Here is a 17,022-nt window from a genome sequence, read left to right on the forward strand (position 1 = left end):
AATACAGAGCCTGGATTTGACTTGTGTCATGTCATTCTTCCTCGCTGCGGACGTGACTCTTGTACAAAGTGATTTGTTGCAGACAGACTCACTCGCAGGGGATCAAGGCTCCTCGTACACCGGAATAAAAGTTTAACCACGGTGAAGCCAGGAGACACCGCCTCTCGCATGTCAGGCTGCAGGAGCGTAAACAGCTCGTTTAGTCGACCAGTGTCCAACCGTTTAATTACTGATTTGAAGACATTTGATCAGAGCCTCGAACTTTTGAGGAGCTTTTCATCGCGGTCGGCTTCCTGACCCGACATGAACAGCGACATGAATACACAACATGAACCAAAGAGCACGTTTTAATATTCATGCTCATTAAAAATAGAGAGCAGATTGTTTTATGCATAATGCAGAACGCGTCGAGGATAATAAGCCGCACGACAGGAAACCATCTCGGTCAAAACCCAACAGGCACTTGTTTTCTGTTATGTGTTTTTTTTTTTTTTTCTCTCCTTCTTTTTTACAGCTGGCTTTGGAAATGAGAATGGCTCGGGTTGTTTACTGCTTGGATGAGGATAAAAGAGGTTGTGGATGGGGTGCATGTGGAGTTGAAGCTTTTCCAGAGAGACAGACACCTGAGATGAGGAAATGTTTACTTTGTGTGCAGAGGTTTAAAGATTTATTTTTGGGCTTTTTGGGCCTTCAATGGCGGGATAGGACAGTGGACAGAGGGAGAGAGAGAGAGAGAGAGAGCAGGGAACGACATGAGGGAAAGGAGCCACAGGCTGGACTCGAACCCGGGCCGCCCGCTTTAGAGGACTACAGCCTCCAAACATGGGGCACGCGCACTAATCCCTGCGCCACCAGCTCCCCGTGTGCAGAGGTTTAAAAGGCCTCAGACCTCGTTCATTTACGATGACGGATGACTCATGGACCCAAACGGGAAAAATAGTTCCACCTTCTTTTTGGCGTTTCTTACACTGGACTTCCCCGTTGTGAGGACTCAGCGTGTTTTGAAAACAGAATCTAGCCTCTGCAGCCCGCTCCGCTGTGCACCCCGGGGACGTCTCTGAAGACGGACAGCTGGAGGATTTCTCTCTCCCTCCGCTGATTGTTGACTCTGTTTGTAACGTCTCACCTGCATGGACGCTCCCTCCACTCGTGCCACGTAGGCGAATCGATCCAGGACAGTGACCGTGACGGGAACAGCGACAAAGAAGCCGCTGACGAACGCCCGCAGGTACCGCCCCTTTGACGCCTGCCGAGCCATCACCTGGAGCACAAACAGAAGGAGAGCATCAGAACCGTGAGGACACAGAGGGAGGCAGACGTCGCTCAGGTTGGATTAGACTACGATGGATTAAACTTTATCGATCTCCGAGGGCAGAGCGGGTCGATGCAGCGGCATGAGAGAAACAGAAACCTGCACGGAAAAGAGAGGGAGGTCTGAGCAAACACAGGGGGGAGAAGAGGACAATAAGAGAGTGAGCAGGTGTTAAGAGGAAGAGCAAGCACTGAAACACACTCAGGTCGGATTATACAGAGAACACCACATCACAGTATTACAAAGAAATACACACACAGATCACTTTCCTCTTGGCTGCTCCAAGAAAAACTGGATCACCAATTCCAGATTACCAGAGCTCCACACTACATACTTTGTCCACAGGGGGCGCCAATGTCCACAAAAACTAAAATAATTAAAATGAGAGCTTTCATGTTTGATAATGATGATTTTTGGTGAAGTATTGCACGAAGAAACATCGTTTAATGTTTCGCCTCGTCTACTTTATTAATAATTTTGTTTCACCGACATAATGAGCACATTTAGGTCGATCTCAGCATATTCATCTCGTTATCTCCTCGTTATAACAACCACTATTTTCCTGTGTGTGATGATGAGTTCGTCGGAGTCGGTTTGTACATCCACAAGGAGAGCGTCACACTTTTTCCATTCTCACAAGTTTATATTCTACAATTCACTTAGCAGACGCTTTTATTCAAAGCGACGTACATCAGAGAGTAAGTACAACACTAATCCAGTCATACACCGCCTACCGAAGCAGCGGGAGCAATGCAGGGTTAAGTGTCTTAACCCTGCATTGTACCCAAGGACATATCGGACATGTTTTAGAGCTGGGGATCGAACCATGGACCTTCCGGTTGAGAGGCGACGACTCTACCACTGAGCCACGGACGTAAAAGACGTTTAAACACAAAGAAGGCCAGGAGTCATCACTGATAAAACTGTTACGAGTAAATGGGCGTTCTCTGAAGCAACAGTATGCATGAATTTGGCTCGGTGTAATTTGGCGCCCCCCAAAGATCTCCGAGTGCAACTGCACCGTCTTAAAACACACGTGGTCCAGATACGCCTCCTCCTCTTAGACGACGTGCATTTGTTGACAGTCAGAGGGCGGAGAAGTCAAAGAACGACGTCGACTTCCAAGGTTCAGTAATATTACCGGATTTAGATCAAATCTGATTCTGGTTTTGTCTTCAGCCCGTTGCATGCTAACTGTTAGCAGGTGGAGTATGCGTTTGTGAATTAACTGTTACCATGACGACTATAGGCCGTAGCTAAATGGCTACATTGGAGAGGTTAATTTACTGCATGCTCGTTCAGATCAGTTTGTGAGGTTTCAAACTTATGAAGCTAACTTGAAGATGGACGAGGAAAGAGACGACTCTTTGGCGTCAGATGGATTTATTGATTTCTTTGTATCAAACCCGAGACAGAACTCGGGTTAGACGACTTCCTGCAGCCGGTGAAGCTGCTAAACACGAGACAACGATGACAGCGCTAACGATACATGCTGTACAGGATACAGGTCTCAATGTGTTCTGAATAATATCTGCAGGGATGAACACTGCTTCTCTCTCTCTCTCTCTCTCTCTCTCTCTCTGCCGTCATATCAAACAGTACAGAGACAGGCTAACTGGCTGCTTTGTAGCTGAGGGCTGCTGTGTGAACTAGCGCCGTAAAGACGTACGCACTTCTCACCAGATGACCTCAGCCCGCTGCCAAAGTTACATAGTGCTGAAAACAGGCGAGCGGGGTGCTCTGTGGACACGAGAGAGACGCCATCCTCCCTGTTGAGAATTATTGTTCTTTTAGATTGACTTTGAAAGCTGCTCTTTAGGGTTAAACACGCTCAGATCTAACGTCATGAATCAGTGAACTAAATGATGAAGTAGATCATTACTTCCTGGTCTTCATGCTGCTGTCAGAACTGAACTGTGAGAAACCCTCCTGTCGCTCTGAAGTTCTGGAGACGGCTCGCTCTGCTCACACTCATTTCAGATTAAAACTAGAGGAAGAACATGGCGTGTGATGTAGTGTGAGGGCGCCCTGCTGCTGAAAGCAGAACATGATGATGTGGACACTGAGCTAACAAGGTGAGAAGGATTCTTCATTTCACCCAGACTTTGATGTGAGACCTGCTGAGTCAGAGTCAGGATTTAAACAGGAAACTCCAGGAAGTGAGAGCGAGCGCTGCAGGGACTGAGCGAAACCTTGAAGCTCCTCTGATGATACACTTGTTCTCTGAGAGGGGGGAGTCACGCAGCGGCGGTATGAAGTGTAATGGCAATATGTTCATGTCAGGACGGATTGTTATGCTAGAATAGATTTTCTGCTCCGGCGCCGGAGTTTCCTCCCCGCAGCACACGGTGGGAGCTGATGTCTTACAACGCCCGGCGGAGGCAGATCGCCGTGTTTAATAAGACGTAACGTTCAGTGAGGCTGGGAACTCTCTGCGGTTTGTGTGTGTGTGATTGTATGTGTGTTTCTGTGTGTGTGTGAGTTTGTGTGTGTCTGTGTGATTGTTTCTGTGTGTGTGTGTGTGTGTGTGATTGTTTCTGTGTGTGTGTGTGTGTGTGTGTGTGTGTGTCTATAACTTAAACAACACCTTCTTCACTGTAAGAGACTGAACCACTGTGATTTATTTAATCATTATCCTTTATTTATTTATTCATGTTAATGAATGTCTTTCATGGCGGCCATGATGTTTATCGTTGCCGTGGAAACACAGGTGGTCACCTCAAAGACATCTCAAGCTGCATGAGGAAGCGTGAGCTGTTACTGAAAGCTGCCGTATGTACTGCTGAGACAAAATAAAAAAAAGACAGAGACGGTGCTGTTTCTAAAGTGTGCACCCTGGAACCCGTTTTTCAAAAGTTTGCGTCTTCAGGTACCCAAAACGCGGCGGTCGTCTATCCAGTCAGAGGACAGTGTCTCTGCAGGCACAGTCCCCACCAACACACACACACGTATGGAGGCCCAGAAGGGATGATGGAGCAGCTTTACTTTAGTATGACCCCCAGTTTCCTCATACTCCGCTCACTATGCCGCCGTTCACTCCCTGTCAATGATTGTGTTTCCACAGCGAGCGCCGCGGTCCGTCTCCAGGGTGTGCCAGCAGCCAGAACTAAATACAGAACTTTCACAGAGTTGAAGAGATGACAGCAGATAGAAACTGTTTACCTCCTCCTAAACACTAAAATGTTCCTTTACTCAGTCATTAAGTGAACACCACAGCTGACACATGATCGTCGTCTTAAACCGAGCCTCTCTGCAGCGAGGTGGCTCCTCCGGCTGCAGACGGGTCGGTCGTGGAGGGAGTACACTTTGCTGTTGATGATGTTCTGAAGTCCTGTGATGTGGAGGTAATAGCTGTAGCAGACCTCCAGAGTGCGGCGGCTGGACGTCCACACGAGGCTGATAGCTGTGCGCCGGAGGCAGTGGTGCGTGGCTGCTGCTGCCGCTGCCAGCTGCTCGGCCATTTCACGCCTGTCTGGGCTTCCTGGAGCGAGCGGATGAAAAACTCCAGCGGGGGGAGAACGGGCTCGGCGTGATGCGTTTCAGTGTCCGATCACCAAACCTGCTGTGAAAAATAGACTTAAGCTCCAAGTGTTTCACAGAAATGTCGAGTGAAATGTCCTCGTATGTGATCAAGTCATACATGATGAAGGGCGGATTAACGGAGGGTCCTGGTGTTCTTCAGAACGTAGAGATGGTCACTGGAGACTATCGTTTGTCAGCAGGAAACTTTGTCTTCTATCACAGGATCCTCCTCAGACGCTCTTGGTGAGGTTCAGGTTTGTTTGTTTCTCTCCTGAAAACTCAAAGGACTCTCGTCTGTGTGTCTTTAGAAATTCATTTTGAAAACGACCTTGGAAACAGCAGCTGAAGTGCTCCTTTAAATGGAAATGTGAACGTCTGACGTCGCTCAACAGCAACCATGAAAATCATCCTCGGTTAGAAATGTTTTAAACAAACACCTTAAAAAAGACGCTAAACAGACTCTGAACGGTGACATTTGAATTTGATGATCTGGGAACAAAAAGGCATTGGATGGGGCGCCGGATGGCCTAGCGGTCATGACATGTGCCCCATGTACAGAGGCTGTAGTCTTCGTGGCAGCAGCCGTGGGTTAGAATCCGACCTCGGTCCTTTGCTGCATGTTGTCCCCCGCGCTATCCTCCTATTTCCTGTCCGATCCAATGAAGGCAAAAATGGCCAAAAAAATACCTTTTAAAAAGGCATTGGACATTTGTGTGTGTGTGTGTGTGTGTGTGTGTGTGCGTGCATAATGAGATAAAGTTGGCGTCTTGATTGATAGAAAATGTAATTTAGATTTTATTTACTTGGGCATGTCTTCATGTACCTAAGATTAAAAAACCTGCTGACTCAGCGTATTCGTCTACATGAATATAAAATAAGATGGTTTAAGTAGAACGCCGCTGCTCTTGTGTGAAACTGCACCTTAATTAAAACCTTAATTAGCAGCTGCCTGTCAGGCTGTTAGTAAAACACAGCGGTGCCTGACCCCCCTCTTCCTCAGGTCCACAGCTCTCACTCTCCCGGGTCTCCGTCCAAACTTATTTGTAGGCCAAGTCTTTTATTGGCTCCCCCCTGCACAGCGCGGAACTGCTGCCCAGGCAGAAGTAGAACTGGTTGGAGGGGAAATCTCACAGCGGCGGCCTGTAATCAGCGTCCCTGCTGCCTGGCTGCGTCCTTCCCCTGTGGATTTATCGCTCTGGAAAAGCTTTGGATCGCCAACATTAGTCAGCGGCCGAGATGGAGGCCAGCGCGCAGAGCCAGAAATTCAATTGTAGCGATCGGAGGAAAAACACAGCACAAGTCTGGGCTTGATGGTGGGTGATTTGCTGACCTGAGGTCTGCTCCGGGGGCTCTGCGCTCGCTGAATCTGATATTTATACCCTCCTCTGTATTGGGCTCATCTGAATAAAGTGGAAGCGGTTACCGGAATTGGGTTTGTGGAACCCGTGACGGATCTGTGAGGAGCTGCTCTCCGACATAAAGAGGCCTCGTCATCCTGAGGCGACACGGACGCTGCTCTCTCACTCAGTCTGCTCTTTATGTGCTGATATAAAAGCAAGAGCTCTGCCGCACTCTAATAACTCCCAATAAGTGTTTGTTTATGATAACCTGTCTGCTTCATCGCTCGCCTTGTTACACAGCTGATTCTCCTTATTGGGCGCCGGCGTGAATAACAATGTGGAATAGAGACGTGCTGCATTAACTCGTCTGTCACCATGTCCACAGTATTAATGTCTTTTCTGCAGACTTGATAAAGACCGTTTCCCCCGGCGGAGCTCACTTTAATGTGCTCGAGTGCATTTGTCACCGCGTCATAAACAAAGGCACAGAGGGGCCGGACGCTCTTAGTGAAGCAGTACGATCACAACCTGACACCAAACACAAAGAACCAGAGAGAGAGAGAGAGGCCGGAGATGAAGCCTCCTGTGAAACAACAATGCAGCAGTCAGTATGTCCTCCTTCTAACTTTAGATTCTGGTCCTGAATGCTCTGGATTTGTTTGGACCAGAGAAGGTAGGCGGTTTTAAGGCACCCCCACACGGCCGTTTTGGACGCCCCTCTGTTTGCCAGATATGAGAGCAGTTTTCAGGTCAAACCAACAGGTGTTGCAGCGATGGAAGCGGGCAAGAGAACTGGTTCAGATAGAAGTGATTGTACCCGACCTAAAAAGCCTCTGCATGTTTCTAATAAGCTCCACGAGCAGAAACGTGCTCAAACTAGGATCAATATTGGAGATGTTTTTGAAAAATGGAGAGAGGTTAGAACACAGAAAGGTTTACAGACCGATGCAGAGCTGGCTAAACACTGAAGCTTCAGTGTCCACCACATGGTGACCTGCGTGAGCATCGACTCTAGAGAGGAGGGGGGGGAGACAGCTCTCTACAATGTTTAGAAATTGCAGTACCCATTTTAAACACTAGGTGTCAGAGTTACATATTGCTCCTTTAACTGTCCCTGTAGGTGGACAGGATTACAAACACCAGGCTGAAGTGCTGCTGATGGAGGGGACACACTCTTCTCAAATCTGTGATGGAGCGTCTGCCTAAAATGACAAATGCCAAACGTTTCCAATGAGCCTAAAGCTGGAAAACAACAAGCAAAAAGCAGAGAGAGGCCTTAAAGTAAAATAGTTTTTAAAGTGGAGGAGCAGTAGAACGTTGCCAGGAGAACAAAAGGCCAGAGCTGCAGGATGTTCAGTAAATGTCAAAGTCTGAGAGCGACCCACGTTTCACCTCCAGTTGCCTCGATAAGAGCGAGAGCCGGTCACTGAAATGGACCTTCTGTCCTCGCTGTTTCTGTGTCTTCATAAAAATCTATGAAGCACTTTATTTTTTTTAAACGTGTTTGATTGGTTCTGTCAAATGTTTTGTAACATCTGAGGTCCAAACCGCGCCGTTATTCTTTCCCAGTCTGAACATTTCCTAGGTCCCTGAAAGGATCCGGATTCACCTTGTAGGAAACATGAACAGATTTCAGTAATACCTCCTGATGATGTCCTCTCTCCTCCTCTCTGTTAGCGAGACATTTGATCTGACTTTGCTTTTGGTACTTTTTTTTGAAATGGGACAAACTCCAGATAACATCTTTAACATCATCACCAAATATTTATTCTTCTCCAGACCGCCAAACCTCAGCGTGCATGATGGCCACAACCGAGCTCACTCGCTCAACCTAAACTAAGGTGATTCATGGACGGGTGTCAGTGTTGACTGTAAGCCGGGAGGATCGGGCCCTCTGCCACGGACACAAATGGGATTTGTCTCTCATGCAGAACATCAGACGAGGGTTTTTTTTAGGCCACTGCAGCTGAGAAAAGCATAACAAAAATCCTAGTTTCTGCTTACCTTGGAGGAGTAATGGGCAGTTTGTGCCTTGGGTGAAGAAGTCGTTAGCTCAATCTGTCACTCTGGGACACGAATACGAGCTGAAAGCCACTTGACAGCTCAGAAATCAAACAGAAATAACCGGGCTGAGCCACCTCTGAACATCTCTCTCAGGGTACAGAGCAAATAGCAGATGTCAGAATGTACCTGTCAACAGACCCGGCAGCGAAATCACAAACGACTGCACCGAAAAATAAAATCCAGAGGAAGCAACCGATGAGACGTTCCTCAGAGTTTGATATTTCTGATAAAAGTCTGTCTTATGTTCCCCCCACAGGTGATTAAGATCTGACGCTTGTCATCCAGAGAGCTGCACATTCCTCCCTGCAGCACGGGCTTTTAATTTAATTTAACCATCTCCCTGCTGAGGTTATTTAGCTTCCACAGAGAATCATTACACACTGCTGAACCACACAGAGAAATTCCTGGTTTCAAGTCCAGTTTTTATATCTTTCAGTCAAACATGATGGAAATGGGTAAAAAGACTTTGAAGAACAGAATATGTTTGTTCACCCAAATAGTAAGGCTTCCAGGAAATATTGCCGTACTTTAATCTACAAGTCTATTTTAGGTCTGCTTCCTTCGTACCTTCTGACTTTCATCAGTCAGACTTATAATCTTCGATCACAGGACCTTTTCTCACTGTCTGTATCAAAAGTCAGAACTGAACTGGGGAAAAAGGCATTTAAGTTTGCTGCTCCCTCTACTTGGCACAAATTACAAAAAGAGCTGAAACTTAATGAACTTCTCTCGCTGGACGCTTTTAAGAGGAAGTTAAATTTGGAGGCGGATACATCTGGCTCTAGATGTTCTTCCTGATGTACTTGTGGATGATATTTGACAAACATTTGCTGTTCGGATTTGTTATTTGTGTCTTTTAATGTCTAATGTATTTTGTATTAGAATGCTTGGCTGCTCGTTGTCTGTGTGAAAGATTTTTAACCTCAGTGAGTTTCTTTCCTGGTTAAATAAAGGTTAAATTAAAAAAATAAAAACATACTTTGAGTGCAGCTGTAAATGTAGTGACACCACTTTGTTGCTTGTTTCAGAGAAGCGTTTGTTTCTGACTTGACTTTTGGATCTCTTGCACACAATGCAGCGTTTTGCCACCTGTGCAGAAATGAGGAAAAATAGGTTTGAACATGGAGACTAGTGTACAGGAAGTGGAAGCCGCCAGCAGTTTGAGGACGACTTTTTTTTAGCATTTCAGCTGTGGCCATCTTGGGTTTTTTTTGGAGCCATGCGTGACCAGGAAGCGAGGGATTCACAACTGTAAACTTAACAGCTAACCCTTGTAGCTTTGTTAGCTTGGTCAATCTCAGGAAGCCCCACCCTAACTCCTCCCCCTCTTTCTGCTCTCTTTGACTCTAAATGTTTTATTTTATTTATTTCACCAGGTAGTCTCATTGAGATTTGGAACCATAATGAACTAAATGACGGTCATGCTGTGTTGAAGAAGACTTGAAAACTACAGAGTCAGAACATAAACTTATCAGGAAAACGTTTACTGAGGGAAGAAGACAACAGAAGAAGACCTAGACCAATACCTGAAACCTGTTATAAAGAGGTTTATATTTCACAGTTACATCCTTTGAGTATCCTGAGTGTTTATTTCTTGTTTATTTTAGTCTATATTTTGTGTTTTTCATGTTCGTATGATAAAAAGTAATAATGTCATACGGCGTCATGAGTCCAGGACAAAGAAAGTAATCTGATGCTGCTGAGGAGGAGGACAGCAGCTCTCTGATTACATCTGGAGCGTCTGACATTTAATGAAGTCTGCGGCTCAAAATGCCTTTTCAGCGACATGACAGCCAAACATCATTATCACAGCAGAGGGAGGTTTACTGCAGCTCCGTGCATTGTAGAAGAGATATCTGGAATAACAGATAGAATCCTCGTTATCGAAACATTACAAAAGTATCTTGTTCAAAATGTAAGAAAATAAGAAAAAAACAGAAAATTAGAGAGGCTGGTGGAAGCGAATGTTTGTCGTGTCTGCTTCATAAACGACTTCAAACATCTTTATTTGTGAGGAGCTTTGATTCTGTTGAGCTTCTCATTTAGAGCACGACAAGCTAGCAGCAAAAATTAAACTCATTAAGCTCGTACTTTTGCAGGAATGATGTTTAAAACCTCTACATTTTTTAAACTTCCATTACTTTGTATTTAAAACAAAATTGTTAGGCTTTTATTTTGAAATGTTTGTACTTTCTTAAGCTGAGAGTACTTTACTTGCTGTGTGCTTTTATATTGAAATACAGTAAGACCCTTCCTGTAGATGGAAGGTTAGAACATGAAGTTAAACACAGAAACAGGAAGTGGTTAGAGATCCCAAAGTGAGGTCAAACAGCTCAAAGGAACGGTAACAAAGGTCAATGTGTGATGTCATCAGGTGGATATTCATAGCTTTCACGTGACATCACACTCTTATGGAACTGCCCACCTGGAGGGCAAGAGAGGCTCTCTACCACTGTACTGAGAAGTTACTGGTCTCAGTGGCCCCCTACTATTTTTACATTTTTCAAATGAAATACAGTTGTTGTTTAATGTGATACACTAACCGACGAGGAGACGAGCCCGAGTTTTAATTCTACAGAATTTAATCCGAGAAAAAAAACTGAAAGGAGGACGTTTGTGGATTAAAGCAGTTAGACCCTCATCAGACAACATCAGACTTCTCCTCATCCTGACATCACTTATAGTGTTGACTAAATCTAAATATTCCTGCCGTTAACTCAAATTACTGCCCCAGAACACTAAAATTGACAGCTGATACTATCACTAGCTAACACTAACTAGCTAATGTTAGCTAATTAGCACTCACCGATGCTTGAATGATGAGGAATTTCTTGCCCTTCACATCTCAAACAGCAGCATTATTGACCCAGACCGATCAATAATACATAAAGCTGCCTGTATGTTTGTAGACTTTCATCCTACAGCGGTGTAAGAAGAGGGATTCTCCTCTAAATATCAGCAATATCACTGAAGTGACGTTCTGGTGTTATGGTTAAAAGAGTGACCATGTTAACTGATGACTTTCAGACTGAAAGTGTTCTAACAAATGCCTCTTTGTTCCAGTTTTGTTTTATCATAACGTCAAAATTACTTATGAGATATGTTGAAATGAAAGCTACACAAATATGCTTTCGTTAGGACAAGTAACGTACAACAACCAGACTCACTCGGCTGACAGTCACCAGTTAACATGGTAACTCTTTTAACCGTAACACCGGCACAGACTTTGCTGTTTCTAGCGATATTTAGTGTCCCGTGTGCTGTTAAAGTATCGCAAGTGCCCCAAACTCAAAGTTTATCTTAATATCTTAGTTTTGATACGGTTGTCAGGAGATGTAAACGTGTCGTTTACAGGAGATGTTAAATTAAAAGCCCGTGCTGCAGTTCTACAGGCTTTTCAACGGTGGCCGTTACTTTCCTGAACGTTTTTTTGCCCTCCAGCCCTCCACGATGGAGAAGTCACTGAAAGCTATGAATTGCTTTGGACTCGTCAGTTGAGCTGTCTGAGAGTTTGTTAAAGTGAAATGAGACATTCAAAGATGCAGCAGTGTCCTTCTTTTACATCACTGAGACTACAGGGAGACACTGAGGACGACTATCTACAGTGAGCCTGAAGGGACAAAATAGAATGAATCGCAGTCCAAAGAAAATGAATGCTGACAGCCCTGATTTAACCATGACTGACATCGACGTGTGCAGCGCTGGAAACGAAGCATCAAATTTCAGTTCAGTTTAAATCTAAACTCCTTTTTCAGCTGAATGACGACGAGTTATCTTTGGTGAAATGTTTTGGCTGTTCACCAAAACACTTGGACCTTTACGACCTGTGAGAGGCGGGATGGTGCAGACGCTGTGTTCTGTCCACTAGTCATCATCAGTCGTCTGAGCTGATCTGATGTCATCATTGATTATGGATTTTAGCATCATGCTAGTTCTGATCTCAGAGTTAGCATAACGGTAATTTAAGATTAAGATGAACTTTTATTGATCCTGCAAGGGGAAATTTCTGTTTTTACACTCTGTAAGTCATGAACACACACATAGGCTGAAATATACACACACATGCACAAACAGGATCCTATGGACATGCACTAATGGAGAGATGTCAGGGTGACGGGGCGGCCCACAGCGGGCGCTCCTGAGCTGATGGTGGGGAGGGGGTCCGGGGTTGCCTTGCTCAGGGGCACCTCGGCAGTGCTCGGGAGGTGATCTGGCACCTCTCCAGCTACCAGACCAACTTCCGTATTTGGTCCACATATTTGGACTTGAACCGGCGACCCTCCGGTTCCCAACCCAGGTCCCTACAGACTGAGCTACTGCCGCCCTCAAGCTTTGCCGTGTTTGTAGTTTACATCCTGCACATCACATAGTTTCATGATGCCTGAGCTCTCTGCTGTGTTTCCCACATTTTAATCCTTGGAGACCCCCGTACTTGTACTACTACTTTTTCGCTAAAATGCTGTAACTATGCTCAGTCGTCATCACATCTTTGTACATTCATATTTATTCTACAACAGTGTAATGTTGGTCCATATTGCAACACAGGAAGTGAGTACAGGAAACATTGAATACAAGTAAATGATGTTTTAACAACAGCACGACTCGACAATCATACAATCAAGCGACCGACTCTTTTCTGAAAAATAACAATAACTGTATTTTCCTTCTACAGTGATAGAGTAGGAGCATGAGGTCGCACCAAATGTGAAACTGAATTACAGCAAGAGACCCTCAAACCTGCAGAAAAGTCCTCTACTACAGACCAGGACTACAGAGTGTCTGTTTGTGTCTGTCACTGATTCACAGCAGCTACATATAATAATAATAATAATGTGCAAACATCTGAAGAAGCCCACACAGAAACAGACTCCTCACTTCCTCCTTCACAACACAAACAGCCTCTGTTTCTCTCCTTCAGTCTCTTAAAACCCTGCTGCTGTCAGTCACTCTGCTGCTGTCAGTGTGACCGGCTGCTAACGATGCTAACAGCTTAGCCGCTGCTGTTTAACCTTGAATTCACTTTTTAAAACACCGTCGATGACGCAACAACGTGTCGGTAACAGCGGATCAGTGAAAAACGCAGGAGAGAAGCTGTAAGTCTTCATACCACAGTTACAAAACAAAACTTTAGCTATGAAACTTAAAGCTAAAACTACAGAAGCTAACAGAACACACCTACCAGCAACGTGCGTGCCGTCTTCCTGTTGTTGTCATACGTCACGCGTCGGCGTCGCCTCCGGGTCCTAAAGCTTACCGGGTTTATCTCCATGGATACAGACTGGCTACGGGGGCATCAGGGCAATTAAATCAATCAATTAAGTGTAATTATTAAAGACTTCAGTTGAACATTTATGAGATTAAAGTCGTGGTGAGTCTTGAGGCAAATCAGTTGAGAAGGGTTGAGGGTTAGAATTACACAAGTGTTTTCGGGGGAGCCTTGTTCCCTGTAAGTGCAACAGGACTTCACAAGTCACACGTGTGACGTGCATATACATACATGAGCGGTGGCGTGCTCAAAAGAAAACCGCATCACAATTATTCAAGCAACTTTTTTTTTTAACCACAGCCAAATAAAACAGCTGTCTGCAGCTCCCTCCATTCAAATACTCAACCCACTCAATGATGAGGCGTTCAGGTGGCTGTACGTTAATTAGTCATTCAAGGGCAGCACATGAAACATAAAGAGTGGATGGGGGGGGGTAGAAATCATAGTCAGCTGTTCTAAGCCTTTTCTCACTCCATCTCTGTCCATTCTGCTTATCGTAATTTTATAATCTGCAGAAAAACACAAACTGCCTCTGGTTGAGATTACACGTCAGGGGAAGAAAATGGGAAAAGAAGGTTAAAAAGGCGACATAAGCTCTGTCGAATGGAAGCTGATGGCAAAGTGAAGCGTCTCCACTGAACACAGTAAAGACTGGTTAGGATCAAACACCAGTACAGAGAGTTTCTGCCGGAGAGAAGAAGAAGAAGAGCATGTAGTGTTGGAGCTGGCGATGAAGGGACGTTCAGTTTGAAGCAGGAAGTCGGACCAAAACAAGTTTAAAAGAAGAAGTAGCTCTAATGATAAGGAGTCCGGATCCTCCTGCAGGGCTTAATTAAAAAAGTGGAAAGTAGAAACCATTATCAGACCAGCAGCCTGCAGTCCTCAAACCACCGTTTAAAACACTCAGCACAATCGCTGCTGAGGAAATGAGACATTAGGGCCGGTAACGTGGCGAGAATATGGAGGAGAAGTTCAAGTTTTTTAAACAAAGGTCCCATTTTTTACTTCGAGGTCTAGTGTACTTGGATCCGGTTCCAGGTCCTTGGTGTGAAACCAGCCTGAAATCGTATTCCACTGAAACCATCAGTTTTGTTTCTGCTGTGCAGGAACTGTTTATGAATCATTGTCTTTATTTCCACCAATAAAACCGTAAGCTGTACACAGAACAGAGTACAGTAACAGTTTTCCACTGGTAACTATTTTACTCTATTTCAGATGTGCACAGCTGCAGTGTTCATCTGTTAGTGTGTTTGTGTGTGTGTGTGTGTGTGTGTGTACAGTATACTGACAGCCAGCAGCAGAATAAGAGCCCTCTTGGCTATTGGCTGACATTGACCCATGTGGGCGACTCTGCCCACATAATGACATCTTTTGAGGTTTCCCGGCTCTAAGCAGGAGGAGCTCTATAGGTGCTGAGCCGGCAGTTGCTATGCAACAGTTCGTCGCTGGCAGCATCCAGGTTGGACCTGAGCGGAGAGCGGCAGTCAGGCGGAGGAGGAGGTTTCCATCTGTGTTTGGTTCAACTGTGGTTCTGCTTTCTGCTGTGTGTGGATTTCAGAATTCGGAAGCCTAATGAGCGACAGATAATGAGGAAAGTGGCAGACAGACATATCAGAGAACAGGATGTCAATATGATTCGACAAACAAACAAACTGGTCAGGTATTTGTAATGTTTAAAGGACCAGGCAACCTCACCGTCAGAGGCGATGTGAAGTTTGGATATTTGGAGCTAAAATTAGAACTTTTAAATCTGTGCTCATCGTGACACACTTTTGGAGTAAAAGTGATTAGTCATTAAGTCGATGAAAAATACTGTGACAGCTGAAACAAAATCCTTTGGGGGCACTGTTAGCCTGGTGGTTAGTGTGGGCCCCTATGTACAGTACAGAGGCTGTGTCCTCCAAGCGGGCGGCCCGGGTTGAAATCCGACCTGTGGCTCCTTTCCTGCATGTCATTCCCGTCCCGGTGTCGCTTCCCGGTCTGCTCGCTCTCATTGGCTGCTGCAATTATCCCGTCAGAAGCAGCCTGATCTGGAATCATAAATATCCAACATGTTTGATATTTAAAATCCAGATCGTGGACGCTCAGACTTGATCAGCAGCAGTAAAATAATCTTTTTGACACCACACAAATGAGGATTATTTAGACAAATTATTGGCTGCGACCAGCCTGGAATGGGGCCACGTCCCCCCAATCGTTGGGAGGTGTGTGTGGTACTATTGTAGTCAAGACCACACTAACTGAGATCAAGACATACCTGAGGCCAGAGTGCACCGAGACCGAGACAAGACCAAGACGTTTAGGGATCGAGACAGAGTCGAGAGTAGAAGACGGTAAAACAGTTTCCACCTTCCTGTCATGACACAGACTCATATCTTTCTGTTAACCTGAACTCTGTTTCCATTGGATGTCTTTTTGAAGCGTTTTGAACAGAAAACAAAAAAAAAAACTCTCTCTGTCTGTTTGAGCTGAAAATTGATGCGGCTCATCTGGGAGTCGTGGTCTGAATCAGAAATCCACCTCATACTTCACCTGTGTGTGTGTTGGCCTGCGTGGCTGCCTCCCTCTGCCTCTCTCCGGGGTTTAATTAGAGCTGCTGAGCTCTGAGTGAATAATGCAGCAGCCGAACGCACCTCAGCGGGCCGAACGAGGACAAGCACAGGGAGGTCGAGAGAGCACCACCTACAGAGAGAGAGAGAGAGAGAGAGAGAGAGAGAGAGAGAGAGAGAGAGAAGATGTAAAGCTGTAAACCATCAAAACAACAGTCTTTATTATTACCGTGCACATTTTTAACTCCTTTTTGTCCAGTTCAACTGTTTGTCATATTTTGGTATTATTCATGTCAGTGTGACTGTGATGTATCCCTCTTTCTACTTAGTTTATTTTATTTTATTTAACATTTTCATGTTTTAATGCTTTTGACGGCTAGTATATGACTATAACAGAATAATAAACGAGAGCTGATATTTAACATGTGAGTACAATCACTTCTATCTGAACCAGTTCTCTTGCCCGCTTCCATCGCTGCAACACCTGTTGGTTTGACCTGATAACTGCTCTCATATCTGACAAACAGAGGGGCGTCCAAAACGGCCGTGTGGGGGTGCCTTAAAACCGCCTACCTTCTCTGGTCCAAACAAATCCAGAGCATTCAGGACCAGAATCTAAAGTTAGAAGGAGGACATACTGGCTGCTGCATTGTTGTCAGAGAAGCCAGCACTTCAACATAGCATGTTTCCTTAATGTCTGATCATATAGTAAGCTCACTTTATCATTTCACTCACTACACATCTTACTGATTGGACCTTTACATTATTTATAAAGTCTTAAATAAAGTATAAAGCTAAAACATAAGTCTGTAAATCTAAAGTGAAATGTGCAAACGTACCATCAGGAAAAAATCAGGTTACAGTTTGGATGACACAGAGACGATGATGACACAATCTGAGCTGCTGCTGCACAGAGCTTTCACCTTCAGTAGGAAACGTTTCCTGAATCTTTCCTCATCAAACTAATCT

The 17,022-nt window shown here is 45.0% G+C and overlaps 1 protein-coding gene and 1 long non-coding RNA gene across 3 annotated transcripts in view; one reads left to right on the forward strand and one right to left on the reverse strand.

The window, feature by feature from the left end:
- The window catches only part of immp2l (inner mitochondrial membrane peptidase subunit 2), a 117,746-nt gene extending 104,265 nt beyond the window's left edge, over nt 1-13,481 (reverse strand). Inside the window, exons 1-2 of one of the 2 annotated variants that reach the window (XM_061037108.1) lie at nt 13,418-13,481; nt 1,127-1,261 (exon numbers count right to left, since the gene is read on the reverse strand). In XM_061037108.1, coding sequence (XP_060893091.1) covers nt 1,127-1,258 — 132 coding nt within the window. In that variant the 5' untranslated portion in view covers nt 1,259-1,261; nt 13,418-13,481. Of the gene's footprint in view, nt 1-1,126; nt 1,262-13,413 lie in introns of both variants that reach the window. The other variant, XM_061037109.1, reaches the window with a different exon arrangement.
- The window catches only part of LOC132973575 (uncharacterized), a 285,267-nt gene that overhangs the window by 34,175 nt on the left and 234,070 nt on the right, over nt 1-17,022 (forward strand). The gene's annotated exons all lie outside the window — the stretch shown is intronic.

This window comes from Labrus mixtus, chromosome 4 (genome assembly GCF_963584025.1).
Source record: "Labrus mixtus chromosome 4, fLabMix1.1, whole genome shotgun sequence".
Taxonomy (NCBI): Eukaryota; Metazoa; Chordata; class Actinopteri; order Labriformes; family Labridae; genus Labrus; species Labrus mixtus.